The sequence below is a fragment of the Ictidomys tridecemlineatus genome, chromosome 12, assembly GCF_052094955.1.
Source record: "Ictidomys tridecemlineatus isolate mIctTri1 chromosome 12, mIctTri1.hap1, whole genome shotgun sequence".
In the NCBI taxonomy this organism is placed as follows: domain Eukaryota; kingdom Metazoa; phylum Chordata; class Mammalia; order Rodentia; family Sciuridae; genus Ictidomys; species Ictidomys tridecemlineatus.
The window spans coordinates 59,734,249-59,751,627 of NC_135488.1; the positions used below are offsets into that span (position 1 = coordinate 59,734,249).

Here is a 17,379-nt window from a genome sequence, read left to right on the forward strand (position 1 = left end):
GTGGGGAGTGGGTTGCATGTCTTAGAAAAAAAAAAAAACAGTTCAACAAACCAAACCCCAACTGCACCCAAACCATCCAGCTGAGAAAGCAAAAGAATCCAAACAAAACCCACACAGGCCTGAGAATTCATTGGCCGCCCACACTCCTGCCGCCCCTCCCCCTCAGCTGCTGCTACACACACAGTGGGAGATTAAGGGATCACCAGAGGAGACCCTTTATTTTTATCCAATCCAAACACATCACCCCCACCACACACACACAGACACACACACATACACACAAGGTACCTTGACAGCTGTCCCTTGTGCCCACTGCCCGGCTCCTTCACCAGCCTTTATTTCCACCTGCAAAAGAAGCCAGAGAGACTGATGAGCCAGGCGGCTATCAGAAAAAGAAGCAAAGTCCTCCTTACAGAACCTCCGCTCCACACTGAAGGGGAAGGAGGGAGGGGAAGAGGAAGGGGCCTGGGAAGAAAGGCTAACGGGGACCATCTTCCTGCCTCCAGCTGCCGCCCAGACCCGTGCGGATGGGCTCATTCGCCTTTCCAGTGTGTTTTTGTTTTCATTTCTCCTTTTCGAACCTTCCTGAGACCCAAGAGGACACTGCCCCCCTGCCAGTGTTCGGCCTGCCTGTCCCTCCTGGCCCTGCGCGCTCTACCTCGGCGGGCCTCCTCTGGTGCATTGGCCGCCGCCGGGCCTCCCATTATCCCCGCCGGAGGGAGCGCACGGAGGGAGGCACTGCAGAGGAGGCGGCGGCCAGCTGCCGGCTGCGCTCCCCTCCCCGCCGCGAGGCTGGTGTGCGAGGGGGCGGCGCGCGCGCCAGCCAATCCCTCAGTCGGCCCTGCCCCCGCCGGTGGACCTGCCCAGCCAGGAGGCGGGGGCCGCCACCGAGGGTGCTGCTGCGCCGCCAGGGCTGCTTCCCAGGCCTGTCGCGGCTCCCTCGGCAGGCTGAGGATCCCGGGGCACCCCCTGCTTATTCCTGAGGGCACCCCTAAGGTAATTCGCAGAAGGCGTTTTCTGCTCCTCCAGGGTCAAGGATGACAGACTGCATCTAGGATAGAGAAGACGCCAGTGGGATTCGGAACCTCACCACTCTAGCCGCCTCATCCTGGTGGTAGCAGGACACTAGAGCATGAGGCACAATAAATAGTCCAGAAGAAAAAGCCAGGGGCTGCAGGAACCTTTACCCCGTTTTGCAAATGAGGAAACAAGGCAAGACCAGAGAAGTAACTTAGCCAAGATGACACAGCTAGGACACCAGGCCAGGTCTGTTGCACTCTAAAGACCGTATCCTTAATCATTCTGCAGTTCCAGTCTTTCCCCCTCCAGCGCCTACATCGGAAAACAGGCTGTTTCTGGGAGCCCCCACTGCCTGTGCCTCGAGCCTTACCAAGTCAGCTGTGTCCTCCAGGAACATTCAAACACCTTATTCTGGGATCACCCCTACTGATGCCTGAACATACCCCACCCCACCATGGTTTCTCTTCTTTTGAAAAAGCTGCAGGAGATGCCCCCCAAACATCCTGACCTCAGGTTCTCTCAGCTCCGGGAGGAGGCAGAGGAGGGAAGGTGACAGCCAGAAACTGAAGGGCAGGGAGGAAAGGTAAGAAAAGAAAAGAGAGAGGAAGACCCTGCAGTCCACTCCTGGATTCAATTACCTGCATCCGGGAGCATATCCTTCTCTACCCCAACCCCTCCCTATAGCTGAACACTTCGGATCTTCCAACTCTCACACATTCCTGTACCCGGTTCCATCACTACCCAGCTAGTGGTAACTTACCTGTCTTAGCCTCACTTTGCTCATCTGTAAAATGGAATTAGCAGCTACCTTCATACAGTTGCAGGGGCTCCCGTGGAGAAACGCACGCAGCACACTGCCTGTCAGGCTGTGGAGGCTGCTAGCTACCAGCACTCTTCATTTCTGGAAGAGCTCACTGGATGCTACTTCTTATTCTCACAGATGAATAAGCCAAGGCCAGAGAAGAGATATGACTCATAGGACTAGTTAGGATGTGTGAGGGCCCCTGATCAGTGATTCGTTCTATTACCCACTCCATCACAGATGCCTAATTGCTGCCCCTCCCTGGGGCCCCAAGGGGATACCCAGAACAGGAAGAGCTATCTTAAGGGAAAGAGCAAAGCTGACCTCTGGTAAGGAGACTCCAGGAAACACCAGGGCCCATATTGCTTTCCCTAGGGGAAAAAAGGCAGTCCTATTGGGCTTCTCCCAGGGCAAGAAGGGAAGCCAGTGACAAGGCAAGGTAAGAAACTATGTCCCAAGCTATGATACTGAATGGAAAACTGGGCTTTACCGTTGACAGGCATACCTGTCAACTCTTACTTTAACCTGGTTAAATGGAGTCCCTCTTCTACCCTCCCCAAAGCCCTTGGCCCATACTCCTACCACACACACAGTCTGCTACTGGATGAGAGAGACTAACACTGCTTGGTTAGTATCAATTAATATTGTTGCTGCTACAGCTGCCACAGTTTATCAAGGCCCTGCTACATACCAGGACCTGTGCCAACCACACTGTAGGATCATCTCATTTGACTTACTCCACACACAACCTTGTCTCTTCCCAGGAATGGAAGGACTTAGAGACACTTAGTTACTTGCCTGTCAAAACAGCTGGTGAATGGTAGGTTGGAATTCAAACTCAGCCCTTTCTTATTCCAATTCGCACATGCATGCTGCTCACGCGCTCTCTCTCTCTCTCTCTCTCTCTCTCTCTCTCTCTCTCTCTCTCTCTCACACACACACACACACACACACACACACACACACACACACGCGCAAAAACAAAAGCCCCACCAATCCTACAGAGAGGAAGAGGAATAGAACTCTTGAACTGACCACTTCCCCTTACGCTGCAGATCTGAGAATAGTAATTTTTTCATGCTTCATAGACTTCCTGATGACTCTCCTTCTGCCTGGATTGCCCTCCCCTCTGGATCCCGGCAAGCTAATGTGATACAGGGCTTAATCCAAACAGTGCCTCCCCTCTGCCAGTTTCTCAGTCAGCAAGCCTCTATGAGCATCACTGGCTCCTGCCGGGTCCTCACAGAGCAGTGTACTGCCTCTTCTAGGCACCAACCACAACCAAGTACAGTTATTTATTTACATGGCAGTCCTCCCCACGGGGGCCCTGTCTTCCCCACTTTACTAGGCTCTGCACAGAGCTGGAATGTGCTGAGCCGAGTTTCTGCATGGGAGGTTAGAGAGGCAGGAGCTGGGCATTGAGATGGGGAGGCCCCTCTCCTGGTCAGCCTTCTCTCTGAGGTCCCCAAAGATCTGGGGGGCACATTTGCTCTCCTGGGAGGGCGGGACCTGCCATAACTGAACCAGAGCAGAGTTTGACTTGTTCAGCCAGCACACATCTTCCTCACCAGCCTGCAGGAGCCAAGTTTCCACACTAACTTCCTGTTCAAATCCCTCTCCCCCTGCTAAGTCAGCCCTACCAAGAGCAAATCTCTATCCTGCCCTCAGTTACCCCAAAGGAGCCCCAAGGCTATCTACCTGCTTCTATCCTCATCCCACCCTGGTTTCCTTCCTTCTTCTGAGGTATCTGGAATGCCAGCAGTGGAGGGAGTCACAGAGGCACAGGCTGGGGCAGCTCTGCCTCCAGCTGAGACACTCCCCACTTAATCCTCCTCCCATCTCTATGTTCTCCTCTTAATACATCTGGGTCTTCACAGTGACCAACTCAGCGGTACTTGGAATCCCTGTGCATAGGGCAGAGGGTCCCTTCCCCACCTTCCATCACAACCCACTGGACTCAAAGCAGGAAAAGTGGGCCACGATCCTCCCCACTGGGGAAAAGTGTAATAATTCATCAATTTTCAGGACACACAATGAAAACCTCTGAAACATGGATACCCCAAGGCAGACCCCACACAGATTAAGACCAAGGAAGGTGGAAAGATCCAGACACACATTCATGGGGGATATGCAAGAACAGCAAACAAGCACCAACCCATGCAGTGCCCCACACCTGGGGCACAACAGACAGCATCTTATTTAAGCGTCAAAACAATTCAACGAAACAGTAATTATTCATGCCCATTTTACAGAAGGAGAAACTGGGATACAGAAAGGCTAAAGCACCTTGCCAAGGTCACAGCTAGAAAACATCTAAGCAGGGATTTTGCTATTTCTTCATTTGCAAAAGCACAGTCAGAGCTACTACAAGTAGCTCTATGCTTTTCAAGCCCACCTACCTCTTCTAGAGCCAATAGGGGATACAGGAAGACAGGCTTCTCTTGTGCCATGGCTGTCCTAAATGAGGTCACTCTCCTTTGGGCTTCACTTCAGAACTCAGTTCAAGCCCCACTTCCTCCAGGAAGCTTTCTCCGATTACCCCAGCCTCTGCCAGCTGACAGCACTTCTAACATTTCTCATCTGGCACTTGGAATTTGCCTTTCTGTATGTGTGTCCTGTGTCCCCAAACAGAATGACTAGAGTCGTGCCTCTCCAAAGCCCCTGTGGGGCTTTGCCCACCATTATACACGTTAAAGGCACTTAGAATTGACTGTGAGGGAAGTCTGTGACCTCCTTCCCTCTCCATCACACAAAGGATCCTGCCAAAGAAACCTAACACCCCCTCCACCTTCAGAGCCTATGTTTGAAGTCCCCGGTGTCCACGCATCAATTTCCACCCAAGTAATTGCAGCCCATCACACACACATCATCCCCTATATTTGAAACTCTTTGTGGTTGTCATGGGAACTGCCTTTGCCTTCATTCACTGATCAGGCCTCACAATTAGCTTTGGCAGCGGAAGTCTGTGTCAACGGCAATTGCAGAGAGGAGGAAGCTGAGGAGCAGGAGCAACAACAGAAGAAAAAAGATGCCCCTCTTGGAGATGCAGCAGAACCAGACTGAACCAAGGTACCCAGTGATGACCAGCAGAAGCCAGCAAGAGGCAGCCAACAACTCACTCTCTCACTTCTCCACCAACATGTAGAACACACACAGAGCCTCTGACAGGCAGCACTCACCACTCTGCCTGCACCCCACAGGCCCTCCTGGGTGCTTGTGAGAAGGTTTTATATCCTATGAATCTCAACAGGGTCTCCTCACCCCAAATTTAACAATTTTGGGCCATCAAATGTTCCAGAACCCAATCAAGTAACAAGGGACTATATGACACTGTAGAGAAGACAGGACACAAATGCTGAATAGTTTAGAAACCTGGGGCAGCCTCGAAGGAAGATTTCCAAGAGGAATTAACACAAAGCATTAACCTCCCACATCAAAGATCCATGAACACCCTTGGGTGTGCTCAGTGGCCTGCCTGCATCTTCCACACCCCTGCCACCAGCCACAAGCACTCTTAACAGCACTTCTACATGCGCAAGGTTGGGGAGACGAGACTCTGCCCTCCTCACATGTCACACATCGATATAGTGAAACTCTCAGGATATGTTCCTTCCCTTGCCAGTTGGACTACAGAGGCCCAGAGGTAACTAAGGCTGGTTTCTGCTTTCAAGGCATCTCTCCCTCATAGGCCTACCAGAATGTGCTATAATTATTTGTTTTCATGCTCGTCTCCCTCCCCAGACCACAGGCTCATTAAGGACATAGTTAACGCTGCCTCCATTTCACTCAGAGCTCAGGTTCAGTGCACAACCCTGCCCACACCAAGTCCCCAGCAACATTAGCTGAATGGGGCTGGGAGCGCAGCTTGAATGTCTGCAGGTCAAAGCAGATAACACCCTGCTTTTGGAAACGGAAGAGACATCAGAAGGAGATTATGCCCTCTTTCAGTACAAGGGACACTGAAGGTCCGGGGATCCAAAAAACATTTGAAGGAGGTGTATCTCCTCCTAGCACCAGCTCTCTTCCCCTTGCCCCGCAAGACCCTTACCACCTTCCACCCAATCCTGCAGCCTGAACACAATACAGAGTGGCCCTGGCCTTCACAGTAAGAGTCTGCCATCCCTCTCTCTTCTACAGCTTCAGAATACAGAATCATCCACAGCAACACTGGGGGAACTGGGACACCCAGAGCTTACCCAGAAAGGTCAGATGAATGAAAAATAAGACAAAGACAGGAAAGAACAACTCAAATATCCTCCTCATAAGAATGGCTCAGAAGTGGAACAGACTTTATCTAGTCCAGTACTTTGTCACTCTTTTTTCCCCCCATACTAAACCTAGGTTGAACCCAGGGGTGTTCTACCACTGATCAACATCCCCAGGCCCACTCTCATTTGAGACGGAATCTCATGAAGTTGCCCAGGCTGACCTCAAACTTGGGACTCTCTTGCCTCAGCCTCCCAAGTACAGGTATGTACCACTACAGCCAACTCTCACCAGTTTTGACCCAGTTTCCACATGTTCCCTTCCTGAGGCTTCCCCTAGCAGTAATTAAGAGGAGCAGGAGGCTATAGGGTCATCTGCAGTCTGGCCAATGTCCCCCAAAACAATGCTATCCCAAGAAATTCCCATCCTATTCTGAGAATTTAGAGTTCCTTCTCTAATAGCAGGGGAAGATTTATTATTTGTCCACCAATTCCCAGATGGGTTTAGGGCAGATGGGATAAGACAGAGTTAGAAATTGTACAAGTCAGAGACAGCCTTGCAGGAACAGTCATCAAGAGTGTCCAGCCTGGGGCTGGGGATGTGGCTCAAGCGGTAGCGCGCTCGCCTTGCATGCGTGCGGCCCGGGTTCGATCCTCAGCACCACATACCAACAAAGATGTTGTGTCCACCGAGAACTAAAAAATAAATATTAAAAATTCTCTCTCTCTCTCTCTCTCTCTCTCTCTCTCTCTCTCTCTCTCTCTCTCTCTCTCTCTCCCTCCTCTCTCACTCTCTCTTAAAAAAAAAAAAAAAAAAAGAGTGTCCAGCCTGCTGGACTACAGAGGCCCAGAGGTAACTATGGTAACATGAAATAATCAAGCAACCCTAAGACCTGTGGTCACCTGAAGATGAGCCAGTTATCCCACACTGGGTTGCTGGCTGTCTTCTTACCCCTCCCTCAGTGATTACTAAAAACTTAGGTCATCAAATTTCTTATTCAAATGACAAGAGACAAGGCCACCAAGGGATCTTTGTACTCCAGGTATGGCAACAGCCTTGGTTCTGCATAGATGCACAGGGGCAGAGGACCACAGCAACCCAAAGGACTTTTCCAGAACAGCCAACTAGGCTACAGTGAGCTTAAGAGCAAGATGAATGGGGTGTCTTTTTTTGCCAACCTCATCTCTGAGCTTCCTACCAGCATTCCACAAGGCAGATGTCAAAAAGTGCTGATAGGGAATGGGTGGAATTGGTAACAATTCCACATGAATTGTTCATGATGTTCTGGCCCACCAAGTCACCACACTGCCTTCTCTTGAATGAGAAAACCCAAGACATAGGGACAATTCTGAGTAGGACCCATGAAGAAATACATTTGGTACTAGAAGTCCATAAGAACAAGGTTCACTGGAGCTGTTGATCAGAATTATGGGTAGAAAGAACTCATTTTCCCCACGAGGGAGTTGTATGGGAGCCACACCTCACTCCCACTGTTATTTCCCTCCCCATAACAGGTAAGTAAAACATGGCCACACCTTCAAGAAGCATGAGCTTTGTGGTGGGTTACCCATGGGTTACCACAGACCTCACCACTTACCTGGAATGGAGGCCATGATCCTAAATCAGGAAAAAAAAAATCCATCAAAGAGCAGCCAACCCAGAGAGCTAGTCCCCCAACCTAGAAAGATGCTTTGGGACCACAAAGGATATCAAATGTTTGGCCCACATCCCTGTCCAACAGACCTTTCCTGCAATGATAGGAATATTCTTCTTTTATTTTTTTTTTACAGTTATAGATGTACAGCGTGCCTTTATTTTATTTATTTATTTATTTATTTATTTATTTATTTATTTATTTTTTGGGTGCTGAGGATTGAACCCAGTGCCTCACACATGCTAGGCAAGTGAGCTACAGCCACTGAGCTACAGCCTCAGCCCAATGGGAACATTCTTTATCTGCACTATCCAATAGTGAACCACTAGCTACGTGTGGCTATCAGATATTTGAAAGACAAAGTGATTGAGCTATTAAGTTAAATTAAATTAAATTAAAATGGCCACTTGTAGCTTATGGCTAGCAAACTGGACAGCTCAGGTACAGCATGCTTTTTAAATCTGGAGAGCTCATGAATATTCTTGAGAATCTTCTAAAAACTATGGACCTTCTCCCCTAAGAAAACATACCTCTAAACATTCACATAACAGTTGGCTGATACCCCAACCCAGGTCTGAGGCTAGCTCTAGCTCTAGCTCTAAGATTAAGTCTAAAACTGGAATCTGATCTTTGGCACTACAAAAATAAGTAAGTCTAGAACTTGACCAAAAGTGTTGTGGCCCCCAAATAAATGTTTTCACTACAACACAGATGTCTAAGGAATATACTTTACATAGTCCTATCAAGAACCACCAGGAAGCCCCCACCTGACAGAGGATGTCCTCATAACATCCCCACCAGTCAGCACCTAGCCCCTATCCAGACACATGAAATAGTGCCTCTCAGGGCTAGCTCTTCAGTGTAGGAATAGCTGTAAATGTTAGACATTCTTTTTTCTAACATGGGTTCAGTTGGCCTGCTTATAATTTTTGCCCACTGACCAAAGTTGTCCATATTCCCCCATGTGAAGACACCAATTCCCTCTTCCACACAAGATGAGCCCTGGTCGGCGTTTCTCATCTGCAAGCTGCACAGCTCTGTTTCCTTCAATTGTCCTGCTTGTGACCGCTCAACACTCCTTACAAAACTTCAGCTCTGGGCTGGGGCTGTAGCACAGTGGCAAAGCGCTTGCCTAGCATGCGTGAGGCACTGGGTTCAATCCTCAGCACCGCATAAAAATTAACAAATAAAATAAAGGCATTCTGTCCATCTACAACTACAAAAAAAATTAAAAAAAAAAAAAAACTTCAGCTCTTTCTACATGCTAGATAGCAAGGTTTCTTTTCATTTTAAAAAAGGAATGCAGGACTTTGCATTATCTTAATTAAATGTCATTGTTCAGGCTGCCCCAATCACCCTAACCTCTTGTTCTATCAATTTAATAGCCGCACCCTCACTACCAGGGCCCACTTGTGGCTCTAACACACGTATTACCTACTTCTTGTGAAACAGACACACACTCACCCCTTTCTGCTTCATAAGCCTGCATATCCTTCTAAGAGGTCCAAGATTCCATGGACACATTCCTCCTCTGTATAAGCACCACTATCTTTACTCTTGTGGGGGCACCAATGTCCTGAATCAGGTTGCTGAGTGGCAAACATGTTCTCGGAACACACATTCTTAAAGGCACTGATAATCTACTAGACCAGAAAGACTAGAACTCCAAAAGAACATGAATAAACAAGGAGTAAATCTCATGACTTCTTGCATTTTTTTGGCTTACAGAGTGAAGAAATGTGTTGGATCATCCTCCATATCCTGGTTAGCCACTGGAATTCTTTGCCCGTTCATGACTTATTTGTGCCCCCTTTTCTATGTCCCATTCCTTCTAATCACAGAAGTGCTGCAGACTAGCCCCTCAAATTCTTACCTGGGAATCTGGTTGAAGTACATATTCTGATTCAGAAAGTCTGGGACAGGACCAGAGATTTTGCATTTCTAAAAAACTCCCAGGAAATGCTAATGGGTTTATTGAGCAGTGAGATGAGAGTGAAGGTGTCAACCACTCAGGAGGGCCTAGAACTCAATCTGCAGTAGCAGAGTCCAGGCAGCAGCCCATCACCTCAGTCTTTCATCTGCATCAGAGTCTACATGCTAACCACACATCAGATACACCCAAAGAGCCCCAGACCGATCAGTCCACCTCAGACTAGTTAAGTCAGAATCCCTGTGGGGTGGGTCCCAGGCACTGTTTTGTCCTCCCCATGATCCCAGTGTGGAAACCCTGATATACATAGTGGAGCAGGGCAATTATATCAGTGACCTCCCTTCAGCATGACATGTCAAACAATGGACCTTTGATTTGTCAAAAAGCTGGCCAGAGACACCATGACTTCTTTGTCAAAATCCAGAACTTAGCTTGTCTGGGCTGCTTCCTAAAGAACCATGGGGACTCCCATAGTTCACCACTTCATTTTCTCACAAACCACCTTTCAAATAGTCTGTTCTAGAACTATAAAAAATTAACATTAAACACATTTAATTTCCAAAATCTCTGAAAAACTGGGCTTTTCACCAGTCTTTTGGTCTTCTTTCACTCACCATAATTCTGCTTGCAGTTGAAAGACAAAGTCTTAGGTCAACTTTTCTCAGGCCTCACAAATGCCAAGATGTGGTCCCTTTTTCTAAAGGGTCTCATCACTTCCTCTTTATAGATCAATTCCCCCTTTACTGCTGAGAGCCCCCTTCCTCACATCCTCTATCTTCAGGAATAAAGAGTTCCCTGGGCAAGAATTCATCAGGTGTTCTGATGTTGAAAGACCCTAGCAGAAAGATGTGTTTCAGCCATGAAATCCACTTGGCAGAGGGCTAGAAAGAGTTTTCAACCATCCACCTTTTCATTTATCTAATTTTCAACCATAATACTCAGTCATGTCTCCAACCTGATGCATATATTCTATGCCAATTTTTTCCTCCATAAAGGGTCATTCTCCTACACGATCAGGTCTTTACTTTCCTCACCCATGGGCAATTTTTCAGTCAGGCCCAGGACCATGGTAGCTTCTTGCTCCTGGTATGCTGCCTCCCACCCTGATGCCTGTCCCCAAGGTTCTGCATCATAGTTCTTTGGGCAAGCTAGAGAATGTCTTGAAATAAATATTTAATTTGTATTGCATGTTTACAAGTCAGACTAATGCACAGTTGTTTACGCAAAAAGATTCTTTTCTACACATTCTAGGAATGTTTTGTCATGGGGCACTGATTACCTACTATGTGCCAGACACTATGCATGTTTATGCATCTCATTTAATTCTCACAACAACCCTGAAAAGATGGATTAACCCAATTTTACAGTTGAGAAAACTGATGCTCAATAGATTAACCCTGTTGCCCTACTATGAGCCCTACTGTGCCTCTACTCCCACCAAATTCTACTTTTTTAATCAGCCGTTTTTGTTGTGCCAAGTCACCTCTCAGTCAAGAAGAACGTGAGTCAAACAGCTTCTGTCATTAGCCAAGGATTTTAATCCTTCCCGGAACTAGGAAGGATTTTGGCTTACAGAGTGAAGAAATGTGTTGGGTCATCCTCCAGGCAACAAGAGGTACAAGAATGAACCCTTTCAGGTACGATACTCTACAGCTGCTGCCAACCTGCCCCAACCTCATGTTAGGACCCAGAGAAGTAACCATCTGCCCCTGGGAAGTATCCTGTAGTCTTGATGGACCTTTATTTAATTTGTTTATTTATATGCAGTGCTGAGAATCAAACCCAGTGCCTCATACATGCTAGGCAAGAGCTCTACAACTGAGCTACAATCCCAGCCCTGCATCCTCTAGTCTTAAATGAGGAACTACTTTTCTGAGTTGAGGGATTCCTAGCTTCCTCCTCAAAACCAACTAGGACAAAGGATGAAGAGTAGGGCAGATAGACAGAAAACCCAAGATAATCTTCTTCCCTTACGGGATGATACAAAGCAGCTGTCAGCAGACAGCTCAAAGGAAGCCCAAAAAGCAGCTGGGAGAAATGGAATCAGGATGAAGTAAGGAAAGGGTGCCCAAGGGAGTGACACAACTCTAACAGGAGGAAATACCAGCAAGCAGAGATACAAGTAGATGGTCTAATTTCTGAGGTTCCTGGGTCCTGCCCCATCTGAAGAGTCAGGGGCAAAAACACCACCCCAGTCCTGGAACATGTTCCTTCAGCTTTGTCCTGCTAAAATCTAATGGTTAACATCCCAGCAGTCCCTTGGGGCTGCTAAACACTTTGCTCAGGCAGAGTCTCTCTGGCATATCTCAGCTCTGTGTCTGTGCCAGAGATATGCCCATTAAATACAGTGTTGCCTGGATGGTAGTTCTCAGGCCTTCAGCCTTCACAGACCAATAAAAACTATATAAATATGAAAAAAAAAAAAGACCCTGGTTACACCACTTTGCTTTACTAAGCAAAGACAGCTTAAAAAAAAAAATCTAAACCTCCATAAAAGCAAGCATGTTTTTGAATATCAAAGGCAGAAAGGACCTATCCTTGGAACAAAGTACTGCTCTTTAAGTCAAAGAAAGTTAGCTTTAACAAAAAAACCTCACTCCATTGTGCCCACTGTTTCTCCAGAACCTAGGAGAACACCATTATGGGACAGCACTGATCCACAAACAAGCATGTGGACCCTCTGTTCTGGAATTCCACAGGCCATCAAGCCACGGTTTAGCAGACCCCTGGGGGCTCAGCCAGCAATGTCCACAGGGCCTATATGTCTCTCAGCATGGGCATCTCTGAGCCTCAGCTGACCCAGAGCCACAGTATCTTTACCATGACCACCCGGCAGCCTCGGCCAGCAGCTTACACACAAGGAAGACACAGCCCTGGCCTCATTCCCAGACCCTTTCACTCAGGTATGCCCGCATGTTGCCAAAAGCAGCACTTAACATCATTCACAAGGGCCACTGGTTCCAAGAACATCAAGCCCACAAAGCTAAGCCTCCTCACCCATTGGGTTTGCTACTAGGAGGAATAGAATGAGATACAGGGGTGTGGAGAAGGAAATGAACATCAGAAGGAAGTGAAGGAATCAAGTTTTAACAAAGTACAGTGGGCAAGTTCTCCTCACACCAAAACACCAAATCTCATTCCCAGAAATGAAGCCTATACCTGATCCTGCCCACTTTCAAAAATTACCTGCAAGGAAACAGACAAGCAGGATGTTAATCCCCCAAAACCCAGCAATATAAAGGGGCTGGACACTGGCTCCCAGGCTGGGGTGGGGGAACTGCAGATGTGATCCAGATGTCTGTTTTAACCAGAGACAGAGTAAATAGGGCACCAAGTCTGTGGTCCCTGGTCTTGACATACAGGATCCACAGCGAACGGACAAGGGAAGGTAAGAAGTGATAGAAACATCCCAGCAACACCCACTTTTCTGCCCCCAACACTTGCATCCTTCTTCCTATCCACGGAACCACAGCCCTACCAGCTTGCAGTTCAGCTCTGCTCTCAGCAGTCGGAAATCCCTGTGTGAAATGCCAGCCCATCACAGCCACAGGTGCCCAACCCTCAGGAGCACACAGCTGGGGAGCTTCAAAGGCCATGAGGTACAACTCCTGCACAAGGAGAAGACATGTCCAGAGAGACCAAAGTTGTCTGGGCCCTTGGACAGATCAGTGGCAGAGCTGGGGGAGCCCCACAGACAGCGCAGGCCTGTGTCTCTGTCCAGCGCCAGTTCCGCTGCCTGGAGCGACCTCAGCCGCTACGCTCCGCCTAAGCTGCTCAACTTCGCTAGTCTCTACTTCTGCCAACTCTCTGCTGTTGAGGCTGCCACCAACCTTGAACCGGCAGGCCACTGCCAGAATGGAAGGGAAAGACAGCAATGCAGGGTCACTGCCCCTCCATTTCTCCCCCAACCCTCACCGTGGTTGCTCTCATCCCAATATCAACCTCACTCCTCTATCCCCCTACCCCCCAAAAAGGGAGTACTACTCCTTGGGGTTGAGAGTGGTTCAAAAGTACATCATTCATTCATGAATTAGTGTCTGGGTGCCTACTATCTGTCAAGGTACTACTGTGGCAGGTCCTGAAAACACAGATTAAAAAATAGTCTTTGGTCTCAAGAAGTATGCAGTACCACAGGGGAACCCAAATCATGTGCTTTCCATTAAATTCCCAAACAGTTTCAAATGGCTCTCTTGCTGTCTGAGAAAAATGATGGCACCCAAGAAAAAATTTAGGGAAAGAAACATTCCACTCCATCAGGGTAGCATAAAACCACTCTGTCACTCTACAGCTTTCTTTCCAAATCCATAAGTCTTTATCCCTCACTTGGCACCCATCACTGCCAACATCACCCAGAACTTAATGGGACCTAGAAATACAACACATGAAGCTTCAAGCAGGACAAGAAACTTCTGGAGATAAAGCTAGACATCACCCACCTGCATTAAATGCAAACATAGATGAGGGTGCCAATGCACCCTCTGCGATTCAGTTACTCCCATATCAAACTCCCAGCCCTGCAAAGGAGGCCACTCTGGCTTCCAACCTCAGTTAAGCTCCCATTCATGGCCCCACTCAAAACTGGACCAAGAGACGGGAACTGGGAGAATGGGCTTAACTGGGCAAATCACTAACAAGATCCTCATGATTATAACACTCTCAAAGAAGGGATGAGGAGCCTAGCAAGGTCCACCTTACCTCCTTGAGAAGCCCCACTTTTTTCTTTAGCACCTCACACTTGCGGAGTTTGCAGATCTGGTGGGTGCGGCGGTTGGTGCAGCTGGTGCAAGCCCCACAATTTTCCAGTCTCCGGCAGGGCTCGCAAGTACCACACCGTTTCCTTTTCTTTCGCCCATCTCCACCAGATCGCAGCTGGGCCTCACTCCCGGCCAAGGGCAGCCCAGGCCCCTGGAAACCCCCTACCATCATCTGGCCCTGAGGAAAGTCATAAAGGCCTGGCAGGTCCGGCTGAACCGCCAGGGGCACCTGAAATTGGCTCATGACGCTGATGCTGATGCTGCCAGAGGTGGGGGCATAGGTGCGGAGCAGAACCACAGTCCAGTTTCCTGCTTCCTGCAAAGGCCACCAACTGGTTCTTCTCTCCTAAAACAGTGAAGAAGTCTACAAGGGTGAAGACAAGGCGCTTCCGTCTCTGGGATGGGTGCCTCTTCTCAAGCCCTCTTCACCTCCTCTGCAGCAGTCTGACAGGGTTCCTTCTGGGGCCACTCTCCCACCTGCTGGGACCCAGGATCTGGGGGAGGACAGCAGCAGCAGCCCCCAGGGAAGGGATCATCTTGGCTGGGTGGGTCCTTCACCCTCACCCACCCAGGACCCGGGCATGAGGTGAGCAGATGGGTGTGTGGTGGGACAGCAGTGTGAGATGTCTCCTTCGGGTATTTCTCCTCCGGGAATTTCTCCTCCGGGATCAGGATGATGGAGATTGCTGCGCTGCCTGAAAGAGACAGAAAGGGGAAGCGCATCACTCAGGGCTCATGGACAACTTTCACGTGTTACCTCTTCCTGCTTCTGGGAAGAGAGAAAATGGGGGAAGAGAGGGGCTAGTCAAATGAAGTCCTGCCCAGAACCTTAGGCAGGACGCACAAGGGAGGTGGCCTATGGCCAGACCGGGGACTGGGGGTGCCTGGACGACGAATTTAAAGGGGGTGGTCAAGGTGGGGTTTCTGAGAAAGTTGTCCTTTGAGCCCCTCCCCCCGCGGGCTTGTGAGAGTTTCACCAAAATTCCCCCACACCCCCTCACCGGAGGCCGCAGGGCCCTCCCCAAGGGAGCAAAGCTTTCAAAATAAAGTTTGCTGAGAGCCTCGCTCCTCCAAGCTGCCCAGCGCCCCCTGCACGGAAGCGGCCTGGAGGTGGGGGCGCGCCCGCGGGTAGCCCGCGCCGGCCGCCGCGCCTGCGGCCAAAGCCTGGCCCCAAGGGGGAGGGTGGCCCGCGCAGCCGAGGGGGCGCGGGGAGGGGGGCGCGCTCGGGGCGCGGGCCGGGCTGCGCGCGCGCCGCCGCTCGGGCTCCTTTGTTCTGGGGCCTCGGCCGCTGGGCTCCGGCGGTTCCGCAGCCCCCGCCCCGCCGCCCCCACCCGGCTCAGCTACACTGTGACCCGCAGCACCCCCGCAACAAAGTAGCGGCCCTCCCGCTGGTCCCGGGCCGTCCCCTCCCCCCAGGTCGGTCCCCACGCCTCCCCTCCCCCACCCCGGAGCCGGAAAGGCACCGACTGCACCGACCTGCCCGCCGCCTCCGGGGCGGAGCGCACAAAGGGGCAAAGTTTCTCGGCCCGCGCCACCGCCACCACCGTCGCGGCCGCCGCCGCCGCCTGGGGCGTCCGCCTCCCGAAGCGCCCGGCCCGGCAGCGCTCGACGCGCGGAGCCCCCCGCCCGGGCCGAGGAGGAGACGGCGCAGGAGGAAGGAAGAGGCAGCGGCGGCCGCGGCGGCAGCAGCAGCAGCAATGAAGGCGTCCGCGGGACTCCCCGCCCCCCGCGCGCCGCGGCACGTGCTCGCCCGGGGACTCCCCCGCCCGGGAGGGCGCGCACGTGCGGCCCCGCCGAGCCCCGCCGGGCCCGCCGCCGCCCCCGCCGCCGGGCCCGGGGCCGCGCGAGAGGGGAGTTCCCGCGGAGAAGAGGAATGGGAGAGGACAGGCGGCAGGCGGGTGGGGGCAGGGCCGGGCCCGGCCGCCGCTTCTTTGCACCTGCAGTACCTCCCCAGCGCCTTGGCCGGCCCTCCCGGTACTCGGCCGTCCCCCTCGGACTGACCGCTCTTGCCCTCCGGCGGTACTACTGCCGAGGCTGGCGAGGCGGGGTGGGGCACGCGGACCTCCCAACCTAGGCCCTCGGCCGAACGGGCCTTGGTGTCCCCACTTCCTGCCACTCCCTGTTGGCTCGAGCGGTCCGGGACAGCCTCAGCGCCCCTATGAACCCTGAGCTGTGGACCAGACTGACCCCCTTTTCCCCGGCTGCCTCTCTCATTCCGAGGCAGGACAATAGGGGACATCGCGCGTTTGCGTACCGAGTCAGCCCGGGCGGCAAGAAGAGGGTGCCCGAAGGCAGAGGCCGTGGACCGGCTGCGGAGCACCCTCGCGGGGGTCACAACCGAGCGCCCTGCCCAGGCGGACCCAGGGCCCTGCCATCGCAAGCCTCCCCCAAGCGGCGCTCGGCTCTTTCGCGTCGAAAACAAAGACTAATCCGATACCCCCGCCCTGCCTCCCAGAGGAGGGGGAACGGGCGCGTCGTGGAGGGTAACAGAGGAGGACCGGGTTCAGGAGGGGCTTGGTTAGCCTCCGGGAGACCTTGGAGCGACCAAGCCCTAAAACCTGGAGCAAACACTTTAAAAAGTCACCCTGAGCAATGTTCCACGTAGGGGGTAAGGGGCAAAGCCGCCAGAATACTTCCAAGTTGCCAAACTAACCATTCTCTCTGCTGCTTTCTTCCCCTCACCTGTTGTGCAGGCCAAGTTGAAATTCCAGGTTAGATTAATTCAGCTCCACCCATCTGGCCTGACTGCCAGACTGGTGCCCGCAGCTGCCTTCCACCTACCTGGGTTGCTGTGGAGAAGGGTGGGTCTCTAACACACACACACACACACACACACACACACACACACACACGGGCAAGTCCTGGCAGAACCAGCCACGGAGCGGAGTAGCCTGACCAGTTTGGGCGGTGCTCACCAAGCCAGGTACCTTGCAGCGGTCCCGCCCGCTGAAGCGAACTACTCAGTCAGAACTGGAAAAAGAGCATTCGGCTGGCTATTTAGAAGGAAAAAAAA

General features: G+C 51.2%; 1 protein-coding gene and 1 long non-coding RNA gene across 5 annotated transcripts in view; one reads left to right on the top strand and one right to left on the bottom strand.

The window, feature by feature from the left end:
• The window catches only part of Tet3 (tet methylcytosine dioxygenase 3), a 100,116-nt gene extending 83,996 nt beyond the window's left edge, over positions 1–16,120 (bottom strand). Inside the window, exons 1-3 of one of the 4 annotated variants that reach the window (XM_078028995.1) lie at positions 15,843–16,120; positions 14,308–15,061; positions 289–345 (exon numbers count right to left, since the gene is read on the bottom strand). In XM_078028995.1, the coding sequence (XP_077885121.1) occupies positions 289–345; positions 14,308–14,610 (360 nt within the window). In that variant the 5' untranslated portion in view covers positions 14,611–15,061; positions 15,843–16,120. Of the gene's footprint in view, positions 1–288; positions 346–658; positions 803–14,307; positions 15,062–15,367; positions 15,528–15,842 lie in introns of those variants that run through there. The other 3 variants (XM_040271259.2, XM_078028996.1, XM_040271262.2) reach the window with 3 other exon arrangements.
• Positions 1,883–10,422, top strand: LOC144369335 (uncharacterized). Its single transcript, XR_013428860.1, has 2 exons — positions 1,883–6,292; positions 9,411–10,422. It is a non-coding gene; the product is annotated as an uncharacterized LOC144369335 (long non-coding RNA).
• Positions 16,121–17,379: the final 1,259 nt, after the last annotated feature.